This window comes from Magnolia sinica, chromosome 14, assembly GCF_029962835.1.
Source record: "Magnolia sinica isolate HGM2019 chromosome 14, MsV1, whole genome shotgun sequence".
Lineage (NCBI taxonomy): Eukaryota > Viridiplantae > Streptophyta > Magnoliopsida > Magnoliales > Magnoliaceae > Magnolia > Magnolia sinica.
Window position 1 is genome coordinate 5,556,775 of NC_080586.1, and position 23,589 is coordinate 5,580,363.

Consider the following 23,589-nt stretch of genomic DNA (forward strand, 5'->3'; position numbering starts at 1 on the left):
GAAGAGTGACAAGTCGTGTTTGGGTGTGAACGTTTTTTGGGTGAATGTTTGTTGGGTGTGAATGTTTGGGTGTGATGATATTGATATGCATTTCATGGCGAGGCACATCAGGAAATGGGTTTTTCTTCAATCTGTTTGGTTGTTTTTTTTTTTTTGGGCCTATTCCATTCTTCGTTGTAATGAGTATGGAGTATTTGGTTTTGTAGATGTCTTGTGTGGTGTTCAAAGCACAATGATCGTTTCTTTTTCTTTTCATTTCCTACCATTTCCATTTTGGAAATGAAATTCTCTGCATGCATTCATCACTTGTTGGAAATGAAATTCTCTGCATGCATTCATCACTTGTTTTGCAGTATCTGTGATGATGAATTTCTTTGTTTCATCGGTCATCAGTGGATGGACCAGACCTCAGAAAACTGATGCTATTTTCCCGTTTTGTGGGGCCCACCCGCAATGTTCATGTGACATCCACGCCCCACAGCATTAGGTTGCAGGAACTCATTGTAACATGAAACTCACTTCCTCCCAAAAAAACCACCCACATAAGAAAATCCTAACTATTAGTGAGGGTGGAGTCCAACCCATCCATTTTATGTGCCCTCATGTTAAAGCCCAGATCCCAAAATTCAGCTTGATCCATAACTCGGGTGGGGCACACCAAAGGGAAGAATGGGGAGACGTTGGGGAGGGGACTCCCACCAGAGAAACGTTCAGATGAAGTGTTTTGCACCTGCCATTCAATTCTTTCATCAGATGAGTTCCACTAGGACGTGCACACCAAAACTCAGCTGCACCACCCAAATATATTAGGCGTGATTTCACGTTGCCCCCTGTTGTGTTCCACCCAGATTTAGAAGATCCACCTGATTCACGGTCTGGATTCTACATACACAACGGTGGTGGGCTCCACGAGGCTCCAATGTATGGCAATTGCCAGGGAGCTGATTGAGTGGTGACCCCAAATGGTGTTGGGCGCTGTGGATTTATATGTTTTATTGCTTGCCACAAGCAGAAAAATCCTGCCTGTTGCAATTTTTTTTTGGTTAGCTTGTTAGCCTATTGCAATTTAATTGGACCACATCATCACAGCACTGCATTTAACGGGACAGTGTTGAAAACATCAGTGATAACTTCAATGGACCGCGATGCAAGAAAGCAGGAAGCAGAGGATACAAATTTATAGTAGATCAAAAGCTTAAGTGGACCACCCTGTGGGAAACACTAGTGATTGAAGGCCTGCCATTAAAAACTTTGGGGCCACGTGAGTTTTGATTAAGCTGATATTTGTGTTTTCCCTTCATTCATGTTTGTGTGATCTTATCAACGTTACGGTAGGCCTTAAGAATGTTTCAATGGTGGGTGTCATTATCCCCACTATTTCCTGTGGTATAGTCCACTTGAGGTTAATCTGTGTGTCATTTTTAGGTTCATGCCTGAAATGAGATGACAAAATAGATGGACAGCCTGAATATAAACACGTTCATCACAGTTGTCCCCACGCTGCCCAAAACCACCTAGCTGCTCCGTCTTTTTGATGTCTTGAAAACATCTTGGAAGGGCTTATCCATGCTAAGTTAATTTGTGGGTCCTCAGTTGGGTCAAACTGACATGTTGTGTGTAAGTCGGCTTGATTTTGGTTCAAGTGCGCCAGGACATGAGCTCAAAAATGAGGTATGCATGTGCGTTTGGAAACAAGCTCATAAATAAGGCAGATCCAAAATTCTAGTGGACTACAAGACACCCACAGTTGAATATGCCTGATTTTCAAAACAGATTGAAAGAGTGGATTTGTCAAGGGCATCTCTGTGGACCCCACACAGCCTACACTATTTTGTGGGCCCCTGTGCTATTTCAAAACAGATGGACGGAGTGGATTTGTCAAGGACATCTCTCTGGGTCGTAAGCCATGTAGAGCCCATGGAGATGCCCACAACAAAAATTCAAAAATCAAGCAGATCCAGAACTCTGGTATGCCACAAACACAATGTAAGGATTGAACACCCACTGTTAAGAAGTATGGGGCCACGAAAGTTTTGTATCAGGATGATATTTATGCCTAAACTCTACTTAACTGGAAATGATTCTATGAACAGTTTGAATGACATAAAAACATCTTGTTCAGCTCCAGAGTTTTTAATAATGGACGTGACGCAGGGGAGGACGTGAGGTCGAGCACCGTCTTCCTCAAGAGGATAACTATTCCGAATCCACGGAACTTCTCTGGACTCCTCATAGAGACTTCTCGAATCCACGAGGAAAGAAAACAGAAAATAGAAATAAATTCTAATAAATTCGAAATTGATTAATGAATAATTGATAATTCCATAATGTGTGTCCTTACACCATTAATATAGAAAAAAAAAAAAAAAACTAAAATTCGTAATTACCAAAAATAGCAAAATTCTAACTCTAATAAAAATCCTAATTCTAATAAAACTCTTCTAAGGCCTAATTTCTAAAAATAAAAATTGCAAATAAACTTTCTCTAGAAGAGTCTTAGTATAACTAAAATTTATTTCTAAAAGGAAAGAAAATCTAAAACTCTAAAAAATATTAAAAAAATCGGAATTACTAAAAATAGTAAAATTTTCCTAAAAATTCGTTTTTGAGCTGAAAGCGCGCCTTTTCTGACGAAACGGACAGATGCGACCCACAAAGTGGGTCGGTTCACCTCGGATGGCCCATTTCAATAAAGATTGATAGGTTGTGCGCTCCGTAACAATACCCGGATCAAAAGTTATAGACAATTCACGGTCCATCTTCTTTTGGCTCAACCATGCTAGGAACGTGTCTGTGACAGGTTCTACATCAGACCCCTCCACTTGAAAAAAACTCGTCCTCGAGTTACGCAAGAGACTTGGCACATGAGTCTGAGATAACTTCTGACGCCGATGTTCATTAGACTTTTTTTTGTACTTGGCATTAAGCTTTTGAGCCGATACGATACATATACTCATGCTTTCCTTGACTTGACTAATATCGATTAATTCCTTCACATCTGTCTTCAAGATTTCATATTTTTTTTGATAATGTGAGCAATTAGGCGGACTTACCCCTACGATAGGATCAACGTGATTTTGCATATCTCGTATGAGAGGTAATTTATTAGGGAGTTCATCGAGTACAACCCCCTTGAACTCCTGCGATACTGGTTCCAAATCCTCTAGGATATTTACAGGCTCCACATATTTTTTCTCTTCAACTACTGCATATATGTCTCCCGTTTCCTCAGATTGTTTAACAAGGGCCTGTTCAGTCATGAGAGATTGTCCCTCCACTTTAGAAGTCTTGAGTTGGCTCACCGTTCCCATAGAGGTCACATGTTTTCCACTGATGAATCTTGTGGTTTGTTGCAACTCCGTTTTGACCCGGTCACCTCTCGCCGACAAATAATAGGATTTCTCTGCATAACCCTTTAATGATTGGTTATCTTGCCAATAATTTTGATTTTGTTGGAATAATACCTGATCGTAATTGGTAGGGAAGAATCGCATGCACAATAACTTCTTCATCCGCGACCACGTGTGGATTGGCGCCTTCATCCGTCTCGTTCGCTCGAGTTGAAGTTGTTCCCACCAATCTGAAGCTCTGCCCGTCAACTTGTAGGCCACGAGTTTAACTTTCTTTTCTTCCATTATGTTCATGTAGTCAAAGAAACGTTCGACTTTAAACAACCAATCGAGGAAGTCCTTGAAGTAGACTTGACCATTAAAACTAGGAAGATCGACTTTCATCTTGAATTCTTGATCCATCTGATCCATCTGATCAATGGCTCGTCTAGGATGCTGTAAAATCATGTCGCTAGATCCTACTTTATTAGGAGGGATCCTGTGGTTCACTGATAGCGTCGCCCTACGATCAATATGATTACTAATTCTAGCAATTGTTGATGGTGGATCACCACCATGAACACGGAGCTGCCCTAGGGCCTCCGCCAAACGATCCGCCATGCGATCAATGGAAGCCTGCAGCCCTTGCATGGCTTGCCGATTCTCTCGTCGTGCTGCTTCGAAAGCTGCCGCCGTTAAAGGTAAATTCCCTGGAACACCGCCCATGGGATTGTTGCCCGACCCGTCGTTAGAAGCCATCAATCCGAGGAGAAACCTCGCTTTGATACCAAACTGACGCAGAGGAGGACGTGAGGTCGAGCACCGTCTTCCTCAAGAGGATAACTATTCCGAATCCACGGAACTTCTCTGGACTCCTCACAGAGACTTCTCGAATCCACGAGGAAAGAAAGCAGAAAATAGAAATAAATTCTAATAAATTCGAAATTGATTGATGAATAATTGATAATTCCATAATGTGTGTCCTTACACCATTAATATAGAAAAAAATAAACTAAAATTCGTAATTACCAAAAATAGCAAAATTCTAACTCTAATAAAAATCCTAATTCTAATAAAACTCTTCTAAGGCCTAATTTCTAAAAATAAAAATTGCAAATAAACTTTCTCTAGAAGAGTCCTAGTATAACTAAAATTTATTTCTAAAAGGAAAGAAAATCTAAAACTCTAAAAAATATTAAAAAAATCGGAATTACTAAAAATAGTAAAATTTTCCTAAAAATTCGTTTTTGAGCTGAAAGCGCGCCTTTTCTGACGAAACGGACAGATGCGACCCACAAAGTGGGTCGGTTCACCTCGGATGGCCCATTTCAATAAAGATTGATAGGTTGTGCGCTCCATAACGATACCCGGATCAAAAGTTATAGTCAATTCACGGTCCATCTTCTTTTGGCTCAACCATGCTAGGAACGTGTCTGTGACAGGTTCTACATCAGGACGTTTTTGTTCAAACTCTTTGGTGTCATGTGGCCCACTTAAGTTTTGAATCTGCCTAATTTTTGGAATCCTGTCCTATTATGACCTTAAGAAACTGATGGACGGAGTGGATTTTTTTCACAGGAATCTTTATGAGCCCCATATAGCTTCCAACCATCTGATGGGGCACATGCAATTGGCGTCCCGATAGACAGACCTTCGACGGTGGCGGACTGCTTATGCCTGACTGACAGTAGGGAGTCGCTACTGGACGGTGCTATGTGGGCCTCATGATGTACTTGTTTTTATCCACGCCATCCATTCATTTTTTTAAAATTATTTTAATGCCTGATACCAAAAATAAGGTAGATCAAAATCTCATATGGACCACATCACAGGAAACAGTGGTGATTTAACGCCTACCATTAAAAAGCTTATTGGGTTACAAAAGTTTCGGACTAAGCTTATGTTTTCTCATCTGGGTCTTTGTGAGCTCCAAGAAGCATTTAATTGTGGGCGTTCAATCACCATTATTTCTTATGGTGTGGTCCACCTCATATTTCTACCTATTTTTTTGGGCTCATCATTACGGGGCCAAAAGAACACGATTTGGTGAGATGCCCGACTCACCTGAGACGGTGCAGCTCTTAAAGAGGGGCTCACCTTTGATGTATATACTTTGCATCCATGCCGTTTATCCATTTTTTTTCATATCCAAAAAATGAAGCAGATCTAATTGTCAGGTGGACCATCTCATTGGAAACAGTGGTGATTGACCATTAATGAGCCACAAAAGTTCTAGATTAAGTTGATATTTATTTATTTTTCCCTTGTTGTAAGTTCATGTCCCACCATGGTGGTAGACTCTCAGACCCACTACCGTGTGAGTGTGTGGGGATGTGTGTGACTGTTATAAAATAAAAATAAAAATTGTTCATGTCACCTTATCAACAGATTGGATGGAAATTAAGCGCTTCAAAAACATCAAGGCATAAGAAGTTTTTAATTGTGGGGCATTCAATCACCACTATTTCCTATGCTATGGTCCACCTAATAATTGGATCTATTTCATTTTTTAAATAATGCTTTAAGATCATCCAGAAAAACAGCTGGATTGCGTGGATACAGAATACATACATTTAAGGTGGGCCCCACAGTAAGGTCACACCCTCTTGGTGAGGTCTGGTCTCACCTAATTAGAGGTGGGCATCGAGCCGAGCCGAGTCGAGCTGGGCTAAGCTTGGCTTGGCTTGTCCATGGTGTACTCGAGTTCGAGCTCGAGCTCGAGCTCAGCCTCGAGCTCAACATTGAAGCTTGGCTTGTTTGCCGAAGCTATCGAGTCGAGTTCGAGTCGAGCTAGTGGTTCGAGTCGAGTCGAGTTTACCTCGAGTCGAGCTCGAGCTTGTTCATATCATTCATCATAGGTTAAGTTATTAAAATTTTGGCTAAAAAATATATATTAAATGCCATATTACTAAGACATAAATGATAAACCTCTAGATACTATCAATATCATACCACAAAAACATAATTTGTCCTCAACAATCAACATCAACATCAATTCAAAATAGTTAAAATATATTAAAAATTATAAATCCGTTCATGAAAATTTTTAAAGCTTTCATTCCTTCAAGTATTCTGGCCCACGCTTTCAATTTCATTGTCCTCTTCATACTCTTCAGCATCGAAAGTGCTACCGCCCCAAACTGGATGCAACCAATCTTGCGTACATATCAGTGCTTCAATTGTATTCGAGGCGAGTAAGCTTCGATATTTGCTAACTACCCTGCTCCCTAAAAGCTAATTTCGATGCCACGGTCGAAATTGGAATTGATAAAATGTCTCGTGCCATCAAAGAAAGTCTAGGGTATTCACAAGCTCGAGACTTCCACCATTGCAAAACATCGAAATCATTATCTTTTATCCTTATGACCGGTTCTTTTAAATACTTGTCCACTTCGGATTCAGTTTTCTGCGTCTCCGTTTCTTCTTCGTCTAAAAAAGACATAAAGTCATGAAGTCGCTCGCTCGCAGTAGAAGAACTATTCGCAATTTGAGAAGCACCTATTGCACTTGATGGATCGGCCGAATTATCAACATATGATGCGAACAGCTCTTCAATTGCAGCATTAATAATGGCGGTCTCTGCTGAAACTCTTTCAGAACTGAAATAAAGCGATCTGAAAACAAATCTAACCATTGCTATCTTGTATCGTGGATCCAGGACAACTGCAATAGCCATTAACAAGTGGCATTCAGCCCAATACTTATCAAATTTCATCTGCATTCCTAGAGCCATCACTTTTAAAAATTCCGGACCATCAGCAGCACATTTTTTAAGCGCGTTCATAATGAAAATAATTTCAGGAAAAAATAAATTTGCTGTGGGATACTTATTTCCTGAAAAAATCTTCGTGCAGTCGTAAAAAACTTTGAGAAACCGATGAACATCTTCAGCTTTCTTCCAATCTTCATCACTTGGCACATATGCGTACATTTTATCACGCGCCGCAAGTTCAGGGAATGCAACTTTAAATTGTATAGCCGTATCCAACATTTCATAAGTGGAATTCCAGCGAGTGCAGACATCTAACTTCAACTGCTGTTTAGATTTCAAATCCAAACGTTGGATTATGTCATTCCACGTACTCATTCTTGAAGGTGACCCCCTTATATATTTAACGCTATCTCGTATATTTGCAATCGTTGAATCAATTGCTTTAAGCCCTTCTTGCACAATCAAGTTGAGTATGTGAGCACAACATCTAACTTGAAATATTTTACCTTCGAATAATAAATTTCCAGCAGCCTTGAACTGAGTACGTAAGAAAGAAATCAACGTATCGTTAGACGAGGCATTATCTAAAGTAATTGAAGAAATTTTCTTTTCAATGCCCCACTCAACAAGACAGTTGTAAATGCAATCAGACAATACCACACCGGTATGAGGAGGAGGAACATGGCGGAAGTTTAAAATCCTCTTTTGTAATTTCCAATCCACATCCACGAAGTGTGCGGTTAATGACATATATCCTTTTCTCTGATTTGAGGCCGTCCACATATCAGATGTCAAGCTTATTCTGGATACAGATTCAAGGAGAGCTTTCAAGTTAGCTTTCTCAATGGCATACATCTTCATGCACTCTCTTTTCACAGTAGATCGAGAGGCCTTCTCACATCTGGGATTTAGAAATTTACAAAATCCCATGAAAACCTTACTTTCCACCATGCTGAATGGCTTCTCATTGACTATCACTAACCTCGCAAACCACTCATTTAATTTATTCGGGTCATACTTATACGTTGACAGTGCAGCTTTAGAGTTATCATCTTCAGAAATATTAAATGAAAGCAGTTGTTGCAATCCACCCTTCGATATTCTTGGTCTCTTCACACATTTATCTAGATGCCTCTGATAGTGAGTTGTAGAAGAACCAGAATGCTTGCTGTAAAGAGTCTTACAAAACTTGCATCTAATCTTGACAGAACCATCTGGTTGCGTGATCTCATCAAAAGATTCCCATATTGTCGATCTTTTTTTCCCTTTTACAGAACCTGAAGCTGTTTCAACTTTATTATCTAATTTTTCTTCATCCACAGAAAAAGGAGAATTGATTGACGCACCAGGGCCAGGAGTGCTTGAGTTTTCTTCAGTAGTCATCTAAAACTCAAAAGTTAACAAGTATAAATATATAATACAAACAATATCGGCAGCACCTCCCTATATTCTCCGAATATTTGTAAAATTCGATACTAATTAGTTGCCACAGTCACATGTAATTCATCAAGTGGACTTTAAAAGATATTTGTGATCATCATAATTTTATATTGTATTGTATGGAAAAAAATAATTTGTATAATATTTTTTCTATTAATTTAATATTTTAGTAATGTAAAAATATTATTATTATGATTTTACCACTTATATTCAAATATAAAAATGGTTAGTCAAGTTACGTTAAAATAAATAAATAAATCAAAGAGAGATTGTAATTTGTAATTATTATATTTTTATGATATCTTACAGCCAGTAATTCTAATTAAGTCAATTACTACCAACATAGCTACCTTCCTGTGTACTTTTTGTACAATTGTTTAAATATTGATGACTTATTAACCATGTAAGTGGCATGCATGTCTGTTAATCCCGACCATCCAAAATAGCTCACTTAGGATACGGCCTTACCTATAAGGTTTGGACCATAGATGATCATCTTTTTAACCGTCCATTTGGTGGCCATACTTAGATAATCAGGACCATTTGATCAATGTGACTATTGGGGGCCGTGATTTGGGCACTGTATATCAATATAAGTGTGCGTCATGGATGAAAGAGAAATCATCACCTGTACAATTGGTTTTTCCTCGTAGGATCCACCCTCATTGAGTTACCATCCAAAAATCAGATTAGTTGAACAATCCTGGCCTTTAATTCTTAAACACTTGTTAGATTATCTAATAATCTCATATTTGGATCCATGATACATAAAATCCAGTACCCAATATTTGAATGGTTTCATTTGAATTATTTGTATACCAATGTAAACTCGGAGAGAGAGAGAGAGAGATGGGAAATTACTTGATACTCTACTTGCCTACCTATGACGCTTGATATGCAGTCACTTAAAAATGGTATATTTTTAGAATATATTAACTCAAATTAAACAAATTAAATTACAGAATCCACCATATCTTAAAAAATCATAACCTCTGAGTGGTAAACACTTGTTTGTTGAAATCAAACCATATGATAGGATTAATTTCTAACTGTCTAATATTTTTTCATAAATTTGATATTAGATGATCAAGTGGGCATAATTTTTTCCTAAATATAAACTGATACCCATAATTCAGACAATTTAATTTGAACTAATTTTATGCCATGTATGCATGTCTCAAGTGCATGCGTATCGTCTATGATACTTCGCCAGAGTATCAAAGGTGTTTCTCGGTGAGAGATCCAGGCATATTAATATAATGGTAGGTTGTGGAGCCCAAGCACTTTGGGCCCCACCATGATGTATGTGTTTCATCCATACGGTCCACCCATTCTTTCAGATCATTTTATGATATCAGCCCAAAAATGAGTTCGATCCAAATCTCAAGTGGACCGCACAGTGTTGATTGAACGCCCACCATTAAAAACCCTATGGGAGCCACAAAAGTTTTGGATCAAGCTGATAAATATTTTTTCCCTTCTTCCAAGTCTTTATTACCTAATCAACGGATTAAATGTCAAATAACCATTACAGTTGGCTCTAGGAGATTTTTAATGGTGTAGTTCAATCACTACTGTTTTCCCACGGTGTGGTCCACCTGAGATTTATATCTACCTCAATTTTGTGGTCAAGCCCTAAATTTATATTTCAAAATGGATGGACGGCATAGATAAAACACATACATCATGGTGGGCCCCAAGTAGCACCAACCACTGGGCACACAAAATCCTTTCCTCCAGCGTAGATTCCAAGGAGGAGCTTCACAGCCATGCCTGAGATGACGTTTCAACAAATCTCTTTTTGACTTATTTTGAAACGGATGGGCTACTCGTGGTCGGTGCTCTGTGGGCCCCATCATGAGGTATGTGTTTCATCCATTCCGTCCATCTATTTTTCTAGATCAATTTATGGTAATACACAAAAAATGAGTACATTCCGGTCTCAAGTGGACCACATTACGAGAAACCTGTGTTGAATGAACTTTGACCATTAAAAACCTTTTCGGGCCATAAAAGTAGTGGATTAAGTTGATCTTTGTTTTTCCCTTCATCCGGGTCTTTATGACCTAATCAGCAGATGGGATGTCAAATAAACAATGCAGTGGGCCTTAGGAGGATTTAAATGATGGATATCCAATCAATGTTGTTTTCCTGTGGTGTGGTCCACTTGAAATTTATATCCCCTAATTTCTAGGATGAAAACCTAAAATGATATGTAAAAATGGACAAACAGAATGGATGAAACATATACATCATGGTGGGGCCCATAGAGCACCCACCACCACCTCTGGGGCTCGTGTCAGGGGGAGTAGCCAATCCGTATCTCGTTCTCTGAAAAAAAAAAAAAAAAAACCTGCGTCCCTATCCTGCATCCCTATTCTCCGGGAAGTAGCCAATCCATTCCATCCTTTTCACCTCCAACCTCCTACATCCTACCATTGTTCTTATACCCACGCTACGCTAGGCAGATACATGAGAGATCTAATCCATCCACTCATCAGGCGGGCCATCACAGAACCCGATTTGAGATCCAAGCCACTCATCAGGTGGACCCCATTCTCCAACAGAATCAAGAAAGAAGAAAAAAAGAAGAAGAAAAAGAACTTACCTTAATGATGTTGGTCGGGTGGGCGTGCGGCGAGCAGGGGCAGCGGGCTGGGTGGGGACCGTGGGGTAGAGATGAGAAAGAGAAGAAAATTAGAATAGGGAGAAACGGAAAGGGAGGCAGTTGCGGGTGGGGTGGGGACGTGAGGTAGGGTTTTTAAATTTTACGATTTTATATATATATATATATATATATATATATATATATATATATATATAAACCTATTTCTAACGAGCCGAGTCGAGCACGAGTTCGAGTCGAGTTTGAGTTCGAGTCGAGTCGAGTTAAAACGGGTCATGGTCGAACTCGGCTCGTACTCACCTCGAGCTGCAGTATTTCAGCTTGACTCGGCTCAACTCAACCATTCAAGCCGAGTCAATCCGAGCTGACTCGAGCCGAGTCGAGCGAGTTATTCGAGCTAGCTCGACTCGTGAACAGCTCTACACCTAATCCGCCTACACCAAAACCCACATCGCCAGTGGCAGTGGCACATGATCACCTTTAACCTTGCACGTAGAAGTATAGAATGTGAATTAAGGTTTAAGACTAAGGGTGTAATGGGCGTAATAGTTCAAGCTCGACCGTGCCTCGCCCCACTATTCCTAGTTATGCCTATCTGTCCACACCTATGATGATAGGAAGTAAAAAAAAAAAAACCTGATAATGATATAAATTGTTTAAAAGTTTCTATAAGAAATTTCATATATAAAAGAAGAAAATATTACATAAAATATTGAATTGAACAAACTACTAAACTTCTGCTTAATTGATTTCATCTTCGAGAGCACTTTAAATCAATCCTTCGGATACACGCAACACTCTACTGTCTTTGCCAATAATTTATTCTCGTAGTAATCTACCACATGATTACCTACGCTTACACGCAACACTCTACTGTCTTTGCCAATAATTTATTCTCGTAGTAATCTACCACATGATTACCTACGCTAAATAACGATTTAGATGCAACTGTAGAAATTGGAACATTAGATGAAGCATTTTCCAAACTAATAAAAAAATTTATTCTGAATTCCATATTCTCTAAAGCTATTGTATATAATCAAACTTATTATGGGTCATAGGTGAGGGGAGGGGACTCAATTAAAGAAAACATAATTATTTTTTTAAAATAATTTTTAATCCGAATTTATACAATAAGTGGTTACACATATATAACCTAAACTTGAGTCCTTACTCTTGCTCCAGTGGTAGACTCTCAAGAGTTTCAACACCTAGTCAAGGGTTCGAGTACCCATAGGTGGTGAAATCCTACTACAGCGTGAGTGTGTGCATGCGTGTGATATATATATATATATATATATGGAAAAGGTTCTATATGGTCGAGCTCATGGGAACTCTCCATGAGGTCGAGCTGTGTGGGCCCCACCATGATGTGTGTCGAACATCAACACCATGCATTTGATGGGTCCCCTTTAAATTATGGGATATTCTAAGAATCAGTTGTATACCATACTCCAGTGGGCCATATCATCGAAATTCATGTGAGGACATGCCTAAAACATATTAAAGCACTTGGTGGGGCCCACCTGAAATTTGGATGCGTTTGAAACTTGGTCTGACCCCTCATCCAAGTGGGACAAACATAATGGATGAGCTGGATTTGTGAACCATATCTCGGTGGGCCCAAAAAATGATTATGAATGTTTTAATGGAGGGTAACCCCTCTCAACTTTTCTATGTGGTGCGGCCCACACAAGTCACGAATTGACTTGATTTTTAAGCCCTAGGCCCACCATGGAATGGTGCATCTAACTCATGGGGTAGATGTTCGACACGCATCATGGTGGGCCCCACACAGCTCGACCGTGTAGAACCTTTTCCTATATATATATATATATATATATATATATATATATATATATATATATATATATATATATATATATATATATATATATATAAAACCTAAACCCTAATTGAAAGTACATAAATATGAAGTTAGACTTACTTTTTTAGGAATATTTATAAAAGTTTTAATTAAAGTATCAATATTTTTTAAAAAATAGTTTTAAAATATCATTTTTAACTGTATTTTTTGAAAAATTTGAAAACTAAGGATAAACGAATTGTAAACCAATTGTTCGAAATCTTTATTTTTTACAAAAGGAAATGATTGTTCAGTTTTAATTATAAGTTTGATGAGTTCTAACCGGGCAATAACTTGGTTGAAACTGAATGTAAACAAGTTGCTTGCTTCAAAGGTGTGACTAATTTAAGTTTGTTTAGGATAATTTTCCTCATGTTTTGGCAACACATTTATTCACGTGACATTTTAGGTTGCTAGTGTTACCGTAGGAATTACAACTACACTGGCTTTTAAATAAGACACAAATGGTCTTAGACACAATTTGACATTCATTATTTTTAAAATTAGTCACTTTCATATATTTTCAAACTTTTAAAGTTCGTATTTTTTTTGAGTCAATTGATGATTTTACATGTTCTTCTCTCTCTCTCTCTCTCTCTCTCCAATATATTGATTTAAATTAGAATTCAAATGGAGTGAGAAAATTGTGGATCCATAATTAGGGCTTGTTTGGTTAATATACTCTACTTATTTAGTATTAAAGAATCTAATGCTAATATCTAATATATATTAAATAAAATATAAAAAAAAAGTTATTTTAATTATAGAAAAATGGTGATTGAGAATAAGAATTAATTATATAATATTATAATTAAAATATAAAAAGAAATAATTAAATAATAAAAGTTATCAAATTTGATTACTTAAGAACTTGGTCACCTCCGTGTCTAAGGACACGATAACTCAAGTATTTAAGGGTCTGTTTGGTCGGTGGGATTAGAAGGGATTAGGTGGGATGGGATTCAAAAAAACATAATTATTACCCATTGCAGAGATTGTCCCCGGTTGCCATGGGATAAGATTAATGCCCTCCTTTGTTGATAATACGGTGGTACATGGTATGGATATACCCACCATCATTTGAAATTATTGAGAATAACACACATGTGTTATATCTAAACTGTTCATTTGTTTTGTAACCTCATTTTAAGGCATGGGCCTAAAAATGAGGTAGATCCAAAACTTATGTGGCCCAAAGAAGTTTTCAATAGTAAGTATTCAATCCGCGTTGCTTTCTATGGTGGGGTCCACTTGAGCATTAGATTTACCTGATTTTTTGGTCTATGCTCTAAAATAATCTCGATAAATGAGTGGACGGTGTGGATATAGCCCACACATCATGGCGGGACCTACAACAACTTGCTAACATTGAGTGAAATTAGCATGACACCCAATGCAATTCTATTTAATGTAATTCCAAGCTTTTCCCTTCTTCCCAAACATGGAGTGGAATTCGCACGGGGCGGTATGAATCCCATCCCACCTAATCCCTTCTAATTCCATTGGCCAAACAGACCCTATAGAATTTAAAGAGACCTGAGAGCAAAAGGGAGAGAGAGGGAAAGAAGGACTTTTAAAATTTTAAATATTACATGATATTTTTTTTTCTCTTAAACTATCCATTTGGTAGCAATGGGGGGCGGGGCAAAATAGTTAATTTCTTAAAAATAACCGTTCGAGAATCGAGTAATGCCAATCTGACAGTTAGCTGTGGTAAACGGCGGGAACGGATTGGCTACTTCCCCTGACACCAGCCAATGGCTGGTGGTCGGTGCTATGTGGACCACGACATGATGTATGTGTTTCATCCATGCCATCCATCTGTTTTTACAGATCATTTTACGGTATAATTAGAAAAATGAGATATATCCAAATCTCAACCACATTACAGGAAACAGTGTTGAATGAGGGTCGACCATTAAAAACATTTTGGGGCCATAAAAGTTTTGGATCAATCTGATATTTGTTTTTTCTCTTCATCTGGGCCTTTATGACCTAATCAACAGATTGGATGTCAAATAAAAAGTCTAGTGGGCCATAGGAGGATTTTAATGTTTGATATCCAATCACTATTGTTTTCATGTGGTGTGGTCCGCTTAAGACTTATATCCCCCTAATTTTTTGGATCAAGTAATAAAATGATCTTTAAAAATGGATGAACGGAATGGATGAAACACATACATCATGGTGGGGGCCACAGAGCACAGAACACCAGCCACGGAGCTGGTGTAAGGGGGAGTAGCCAATCCGTTCCCGTAAACGGCGGGCCTGACCTGACAGCCGTGCAAGGACATGTCACAGCCGGTTTTAGCATCCCGAACTGCGCGTGCGGGACGGATTTAGACCCCTAATCAAGACCGTCTACATAGTGGATTTTCCTTTTATAGATACCGCAGATTTGATTAGTAAAAATAGAAGATAAACATAGCTATCACTTTTTCTCTTGATTCTTCTTTTCTTTCAATCTAAACCATTAATTCTTATTTCCATCCCTCCGTCTATGCAGAAGATGCAAATGAATGCTTGAGAAATTCCATCGTTCTCATTTTTTAACCATGATTCTTCCATGACAAGATTCACTAGATATACGGTCACGATCCACTATTAACCTATCCACGTGTCGATAGCATCCAGCATATTTCAATAGACACGATTCCATCGTACCATTTCCCTTCAAATTTTCGAGGGATGGCGGAAGGAGTTCGTTTTTCATCTGTCGCGACTGAGCATCCAGCATGTGTCTCCAGCCACTTGGTCCGAACGCTGAGGCGGTCTTATAATTCAAACCGTCCATATTCTCTTCACTACCATTAGTAGCTATTTTCCTATAATCATGTTTCATAGATGATCCTATCCTTCGATTTATGGATTTAAATGCAACCCATTAAACACTTTCCTCATCTCTCGTAGATCCAACAAAATGGATGGTTCTAATTAATGGAACCTCCCACATGTGGGCCCAGCTGGCTGCGACATACTCTATATCCTCAGTCACGATATACAGTAGAACGATCTCGACTGGAAGAGAGCATGATTCCCTCCATCTTCCTTATATGAAGACCAATAGAGAGAGAGAGAGAGAGAGAGAGAGAGAGAGAGAGTCTCATTCTCTCTCATTCTCTAACCCTAATACACCATCATGGCCCCGCGGATCATCAACAGAGGGGGGTCCACCCATCACGAATCCTACACCGTTCGATTATCTCGTCGCTACCTCATCATCACCACCGTCACCAGTACACCCGCCGTCGTCCGCTCCTGGATCTACCACACCTGCCGCATCCATGGCTTCCGCCTCCACAAGCTCGTCGTCGGCCTCGGCGTCCAATGGCGGCCCGTCGGCCGCTACAGGAACTGGTCCCGTGCCGCCACCCTCCAGCTCTGCGTTGGCCATCGATGCCTCATCTTCCAGCTGGTCTACGTACATTCCGTCCCGCAAGCTCTCCGTAAATTCCTAGCCAACACCAACATCACATTCGTCGGCATCTGGAACAATCTCGATGCTAAATATCTCCAACGGGATCATGGATTGTATGTCCATGATCTGCTCGATCTCCGGTCCTGCGTCGGAGAGACGGATGGTAGGTGGGATCTGAAGCAGGCGTCGATGGGCACGCTGGCGTTGGAGTTTCTTGGAATTTCTGGATTGGATAAGGACACGACGGTCGGAAGAAGTGATTGGGAAGCACTGCTGCTCGATGACGATCAGGTTCTCTATGCTTGTACTGATGCTTTCGTTTCGTTCGAGATAGGGAAGCGTCTGCGATTGTGGGAATTCAGGTCGAGGTGAGAATGGATATTCGGGTTTGTGGTGGTTTTGAATTCTTTTCTTGGTTTGGATGGTTAGATGGATTTTCTTGTGCAGTTCATTTCTAGTTGTTTGACTACTGACATTGGTTTTGCTCTGTTTCTTGATGGAGGTTACATATTGGGGAATGATGGGTCATTAGCATTCAGGTTTTTGGGCGTTCTTACTTTGGACAGTCAGATGGTGGTTTTCGTTTCTTTTCACAGTTCAGATGGTTAGACGTAGATTATTATTATTATTTTTTTATTTAAATAATTTGTGCAGCTCGATAGGGTTTCCTCTGTTCTTCATGGAGATTACATTAGTGAATGATTACGCATTGGCATGTTGGAGATGGATGGTCATTTGATTCCATATGGTAATTGACTTTGATGTAGATATTTGACCGTCTTTTGTCGTGTCGGTATTCCGGATTTGAATCCTAAAATTGCTGTGATTGTCTATATGTGGGATAGGAAGGCTTGTTTTTGTAAATTCTCAAAGCTATCTTCAATTGGTTACTAATCTTTCCTTTGTAAGTTTTAGGCCCGGTTTGGTAAATGCCTAAAAATGATGTCATCTAATTTTAATTAATAGTAATTATGTATCAGCGATCTTGATCTCTGATACATCATTACTGTTAACATGAACTCATTATGTATTACAGGTTAAGATCTCTAATACATAATTACTGTTAATTAAAACGAGATGAACTCATTTCAGTCATTTGCCAAATAAGACTTAGGTTTCTCTTGTGGTTATGATTTTTTTTTTTTTTAAAGAGCCTATGATATTTATTTAATTCAAAGCCTCCATTTGTGCCTCTTTTTTTTCATCTTTTTTTTATTTTTATTTTTAATTTTTTAATTTTTTTTAAATTTTTTAATGTGCAATGATTACAAATTATTTATTCTTGACAACATCTACATTTGGTCATTGATTATTGTGTTTAATTTATCGGCAGTAAAATTATAATGATGTCATTTTTATATTACTTTAATATCAAATCATTACCAAAATACACTCATGTCACTATTTGGGTTCGAGATTTACCCAGTAATGCCATGAAAAAGTGCAATTACTAGTCTATTGCTCGTTAAATGAGCTGGTAAATACAACGCATTGTGCGTGAGTGATCAAAAAAATTTACAATGATTACAAATTCCTTTACCTATTATTTGGTTTGACAGTGGTAAAATCATAAAGATGACACTTTTCCTTTATATTACCGAGAAAATTAGCAAAATATATTGGCAGTGGTAAAATCATAAAAATAACACTTTTCCTTTACATTACCGAAGTAATTAGCAAAACAAACAAGCCCTTGGTGGTGTAAATGCTGCGACATAAAGGTTTCTCCAGTTTATTTCACTGTGCTAGATTCATGAACTGTGTATGGGTTTAGCAGGAGAAGAAAAATTAAGGCTATTTGAAGTTGGGCTTGTTTATCAGAATGTAAGGTTAATACGTGCTGATCGTGAAAATGAAAATCCATGGCGTAGGGTGTGTTTGGATGCACCAAATTGAATGATATATCATGAACTTTTGCACCAAATGAGAATGATTAATTATGAAATATCATGAAACTTCATGATACATATGAGAAGACAATTTTGCTAGTTTTTTGTAGCGAGAACATACTGTGTTTTGGTGGAGCTATTTCTCTTCTTTTAGTTGAAATTTCCACGATGGTATGTTTACACAAATTTCAATTCATTGTACAGAACGCACATGTGTAATCGGCAATCGTAATTGATATATTGGCGCGAGGATGCTATTGTTGAATGTACTTTCTATGATGAGCGCATCTTTAAGCTTGATTAGAAGCACACATAGCATTGTTGAACAAAGAATTAACTTACACACATGTCAATACCATGCTGGATTTGTCTTGTCACCGTACGTCTCATCCCTTCATACCATTCATCAATCCTTCTCTATAGGATCCATAGCTTTGAATATTGATTCTAGATGCTACATCTTTTCCATTTTAAGACATCCGAATTCTTCAACTTCCACTACTACTACCCCCAACTAAATCTGTTTTATTTATTTATTTATTTATTTAATGAGTTGACTTGTGGGGTCGACAATGCGCAAGTCCACGGAATCACCCTCACCATCTGTTTATTTCTTGCAGCCTTCTGATCTCAGCTGATTGAGCCACTGAAGAAGTTTAATCTGATAAATTCACAGGTAAAGAAACTAAGGACCTTACATTTCACTAAAAAGAAAAGAAAAGAAAAAAAAAGATGTAGTTACGAATATCTATGAAAATATTGCAATACATTGTTTATATCCAAATCATAATATTTTTGTTAAACAAGATCTATGAAAATCTTGCAACGCATTTTTCATATCAAAATCATAGTATTTTTGTTAAATAAAGATTTAACGAAGTTCTTGAACACTGGTTCAGTCAATGATGGGAGTCCAATTTTGTTATAGAACTGATAGCGCATAGGGGTGGGTTGATGGTATGTTGGCCAAGATTTAGAGTTCAAAGAATAGTTCAAAAGCCTAAAGAATGGATTCCTCTCGACCTCCAGCTGCGTCATGTTGACTCAAAAGACTTGATCGAGTCTTCACTTGACTCAACTTGGTGTTTAAAAATTAGATTAAAATAGAAATGAATAGTTAAAGAATATCATCCTCCTCCTCCTCCTTCTCATCATCATCATCTAAGCCTTATCCCGACTAATTGGGTTTGGTTACATGAATCCTGTTCCGTCATTCCGCTCAAACAATATTTAAAGAATATAAATGATCATAATTAAACAGATATGTGGTTGTTGCTGGTGGGTGGTTACAGGTGTTTGCTTCATTAGCATAGGTTGTGAGTTCAATACTCTCTTCTTATTTATGACTTCTATTATAACCCATTAGACCAAGAGATTTGAGATGAGTCAGCATGCTGCCTCGACAAGTCTTGTTGAGTTGAGACCAAGTTGCATTGACAAGTGAATTTCCTGGTGATTTGGCTTGAAATCTCACAGAGTTGAGTTGGAACTACGGCATCAAATGCTAATTAAGGAAACATGAGAGTTTATAGTTGTCATTCCAAGAGCAATAATTGATTGTAGTTGTTGTGTGCGTATCCATTTGTAAAAACACTTTTATCATAGTTAGTTTCGAGATATGATTTAGGTAGCTTTCTATGAAAGACTCTTACCAGTCAGATATAATCCTGGGTGGGCCAAGATCGTTCTACTTTTCTGTGTGAAGACCACATCTATGCATTTAGTTTTGATTTCTAAAAACAAACAGCTAATATTCTCTACCTATACTGGAAGGCACCAAAAGGATTTCCACCATCACTGGATTTCTTCTTTTCTTTTGCTTTTCTTCCTATCTATGGATGGAGCCTTGGAGGAAAATTGCAAAATTTTGACATTGAAGTGTGTTGGGATATTGCCTTTCATTTTTTCTAGTAAGATCCTATTATGCCTATTCAATTACTCCATATCCGCATTAGAACACAAATAGGGTCATGAGATGAACCATATTCGGGCCATGTTCTTTTCATCCGGTCTGTCGATCTTTATTGGACTCGTGGAAGATGGGAATGTCCTAAAAAATATTCTACATCTAAAGATCCTAGCCATAGAGACACTGGTTTTTTTTTTTTCCGGATCATTGCTTTTATGTTTTACCCATGATTTGCATAGTTTGGCCATGTGCAGTGGAGACGAGAATTGCACCAGTTAGGAGCCAGTTCATGTTGAGCCCTCTTAAAAGGTGAGGGGAAGGTCCTAAAGGGCTAGGATGGAGATAGAAAATATTTGACAACCTATGATGTAATGGAGGATATGGTCCTTGATAGAGTAGAATGGTGGAACATGATTTGTGTAGTTGACCTTGATTAGCTGGAATAAGGCTTAGATTATGATGATGCTTTAAAATTAGCCGTCCATTTGTGCTCACTGATCAGAGTGAGAAGAGCATTTAATCTGGGGATTCTCCCCACACCCAGTGGTGATCCATAAGATAATGGTTTGGATGACAAGTACATGGCCACATTTTTTTTAAATATAAGTATATCAGATACTATTTGCATTCTGATCAAACTTCATAATTCCTTGATTTTGTATGACATTTTTTTAACACACACACTCACCCACCCACCCACACTACATGGGGATACTGGATCCCGTGATCTTAGTGTCGAAACAGAGGCTGTCTACCACTTAGCCATGGAACCGGACTGTTTGATATGACATCTTAATGCACCGTATATACGATACATGTGAGGCTCTCCCACCATCACATGGTCATTACCCCATTTGGGAGCGTGTAATTGGTGTGAAATGGTGGTAATTGGTGCCTTCGTGACGCAGGGAAGGGTGTGATAAGGACGAATACCGTCTTTCTTGAACGATAAACACCTTAAATCCGTAAGGCTGTCTTAAATTCATAAGAGAAGTTTCTCAAATCCATAAGACTCTCTTAAAAAAGTTATAAAAATTAAACGATTTTACATACTTAAATACTCTTAAATAAATCCTAAGACCAATCAGAAAAAAATCTAAATAAATAAGGAAAAACAAAAAACCTGAAAAACCTATAAAATTTCACATTCCGTTGATTGGATTGTCGATTGATCGATCGATCGCGTAAAAATGTCCAGAGACTAAAACTCGTAAAATTTTATTTGTTTCGATCGACCGATGTCAATCGATCGAACTGAGTAAAAATTGTGCAACAACCTTTCACATAAATCCAAATTTTCATTGATCGATCGACTCAATCAATCTGCTCGGTCGACTTTGATCAACTCATAAAAATTTTTTGATTTTCTTTTGGACCTTTTCTGGTCTATTTGTGATAGGAACATGATCTAGAAGCCCAACAATGATGAAATAGGTTGGGATGCATTCTAGAAGGAAAAATGTTCCAATGCTCTGAAAGCACCATGAGTGATAGTGCTCCTAGTTGAGGTTGGTACATTGATTCAGACCGTCCATTATACCCAACGCACATTTCATGGGCTACCATGCAAACATTACAAATATCGACCATTTGATTAGTGGACTTTAATAAGGACGGTTAAGATTGTTGACTTAAACTGGGCCCAATAAAATATTTGATCCATCTATTTGTTAGGACCCATCATCGAGTGCTTATGATTTTAAGGAATCAGTTTTATTCGGTGATCATATACATACCATCCCTGGCTTGGAAAAGAGATGGCTAGAGAAAATAAGGCCATATCAAGGAGGGTTTCAATCGTACGATCAGTGCAATTTTTGAAGAGTAGTCTCTAAAATGTGTTCTGCAGTGAATAGATAGTTCAGATCGATGGATGGGACTGTCCAAATAAACGGATGCAACTGGGAGCACTATTAACTTATTTATGCTCTGAGAGCATGGGAGCATTTCTCTTATAAGAGATAGGGCTGTCAACGGTCCGGGCCTGGGGTTGGTCTTGGCCCAGATTTTGAACTGTTCAGGCTGGGCCGGGCCGGGCGTCTAACTGGCTATTCAGGCGCGAACCCGGCCCATTGACACCACAACTGGCAAATCTCGAGATGAACGGATCGGATTCGGATTCGGATTCCTTAGTGACTCCAGTGCCTGCGTCGGGGCTGGAAAGGCTGTGGGCCAATCATGATACATGGTCCATCCATTTTTTAAAAAGCTCATTTCAAAGCATGAGCCAAAAAATGAGGCAGATCTAACCTCAGGTGAGCCATACTATAGGAAAATATGGTAATTGAACGCCTATAATTAAAAACTTCATGGTGCTTACTGTAATGTTTATTTGCCATCCCGGTGATAAGAAAACACAAATATCAGCTTAAACATAAACTTTAGTGTCTCCATTTTAATGATGGCCGTTCAATCATCACAGTTTCCTATGGATGGTTCACCCGAGATTTGGATCTAGATACGGACGGACGGTCATGTCAGGAGTTCTACAGGGCCCACTGTGGTGTATATGTTTTATTAATTCCGTTCATCCATTTTTACATATCATTTTAAGACATGAGCCCATGATGGATGACTCAATTGGACCATACTTATTACCGTCCATATAGCACATAAGTTTTGGATCAAGCTGATATTTATGTTTTCCCTTTATACAGGTCTATGTGACCTTGTGAATGGTTTGGATTGCAAATAAACATCAAGGTGGGCCCTAGGAACTTTTCAACGGTAAGAATTCAATCCCCATTGCTTCACGTGGTGTGGTCCACTTGAGCCTTTAATCTGGCTCTTTTTTAAGCTCATGTCCTAAAATAACCTTTTGAAATGGATGGACCACGTGGATAAAACATATAAATAACATTGGGCCCTACAGATCCCGTGAAAGGACCGTCCGTCTCTAGCTGGGTGCTACAACCACTTTAATCACGTTGGATGGCAAATGTATGCATTGGGTAAACCCTTTGGACGATTTATTTGATACTCTGGCAGCCCGTGATACTCCATACCATGCATGCGGAACTTGTACGCTTTAAAAACATGTACAATGAAATAAATCATTAGGGTTAAATTCAAACCGAATAACCATGATTCCAAGCGCCAATATAAGTTTTCGGTTGCACGTATGAGGGCTAAAATTGGAGTGATTACACTCAAAAAAAAAATTGTAACCGATTAATAATTAAAAAGATAATTGAAAGATAATATCTAGTTAGTACGATCCTTTAGTATTATTTTTAATTGCTATAACCGTTCAGCACTATAACTTCTGTTCCTCTTTTTACTGTATGTACCGTAACTATTCTTTCATGATCGACGATCTTCACAGCAACGTGGCATCAATCTATACATTTCAGTTATGTTATCAAGTTATCTTCTCCATACATTTCCGTAAATTTTCAA

The 23,589-nt window shown here is 38.4% G+C and overlaps 1 protein-coding gene across 1 annotated transcript; it reads left to right on the forward strand.

The window, feature by feature from the left end:
- The first annotated feature begins 15,450 nt into the window (after window positions 1-15,450).
- On the forward strand, window positions 15,451-17,004 carry LOC131225224 (uncharacterized). The gene is made up of 2 exons (XM_058220704.1): window positions 15,451-16,760; window positions 16,895-17,004. The coding sequence occupies exons 1-2, from the start codon at window positions 16,114-16,116 to the stop codon at window positions 16,911-16,913; spliced, it is 666 nt and encodes a 221-aa protein (XP_058076687.1). The 5' UTR covers window positions 15,451-16,113; the 3' UTR covers window positions 16,914-17,004.
- Window positions 17,005-23,589: the final 6,585 nt, after the last annotated feature.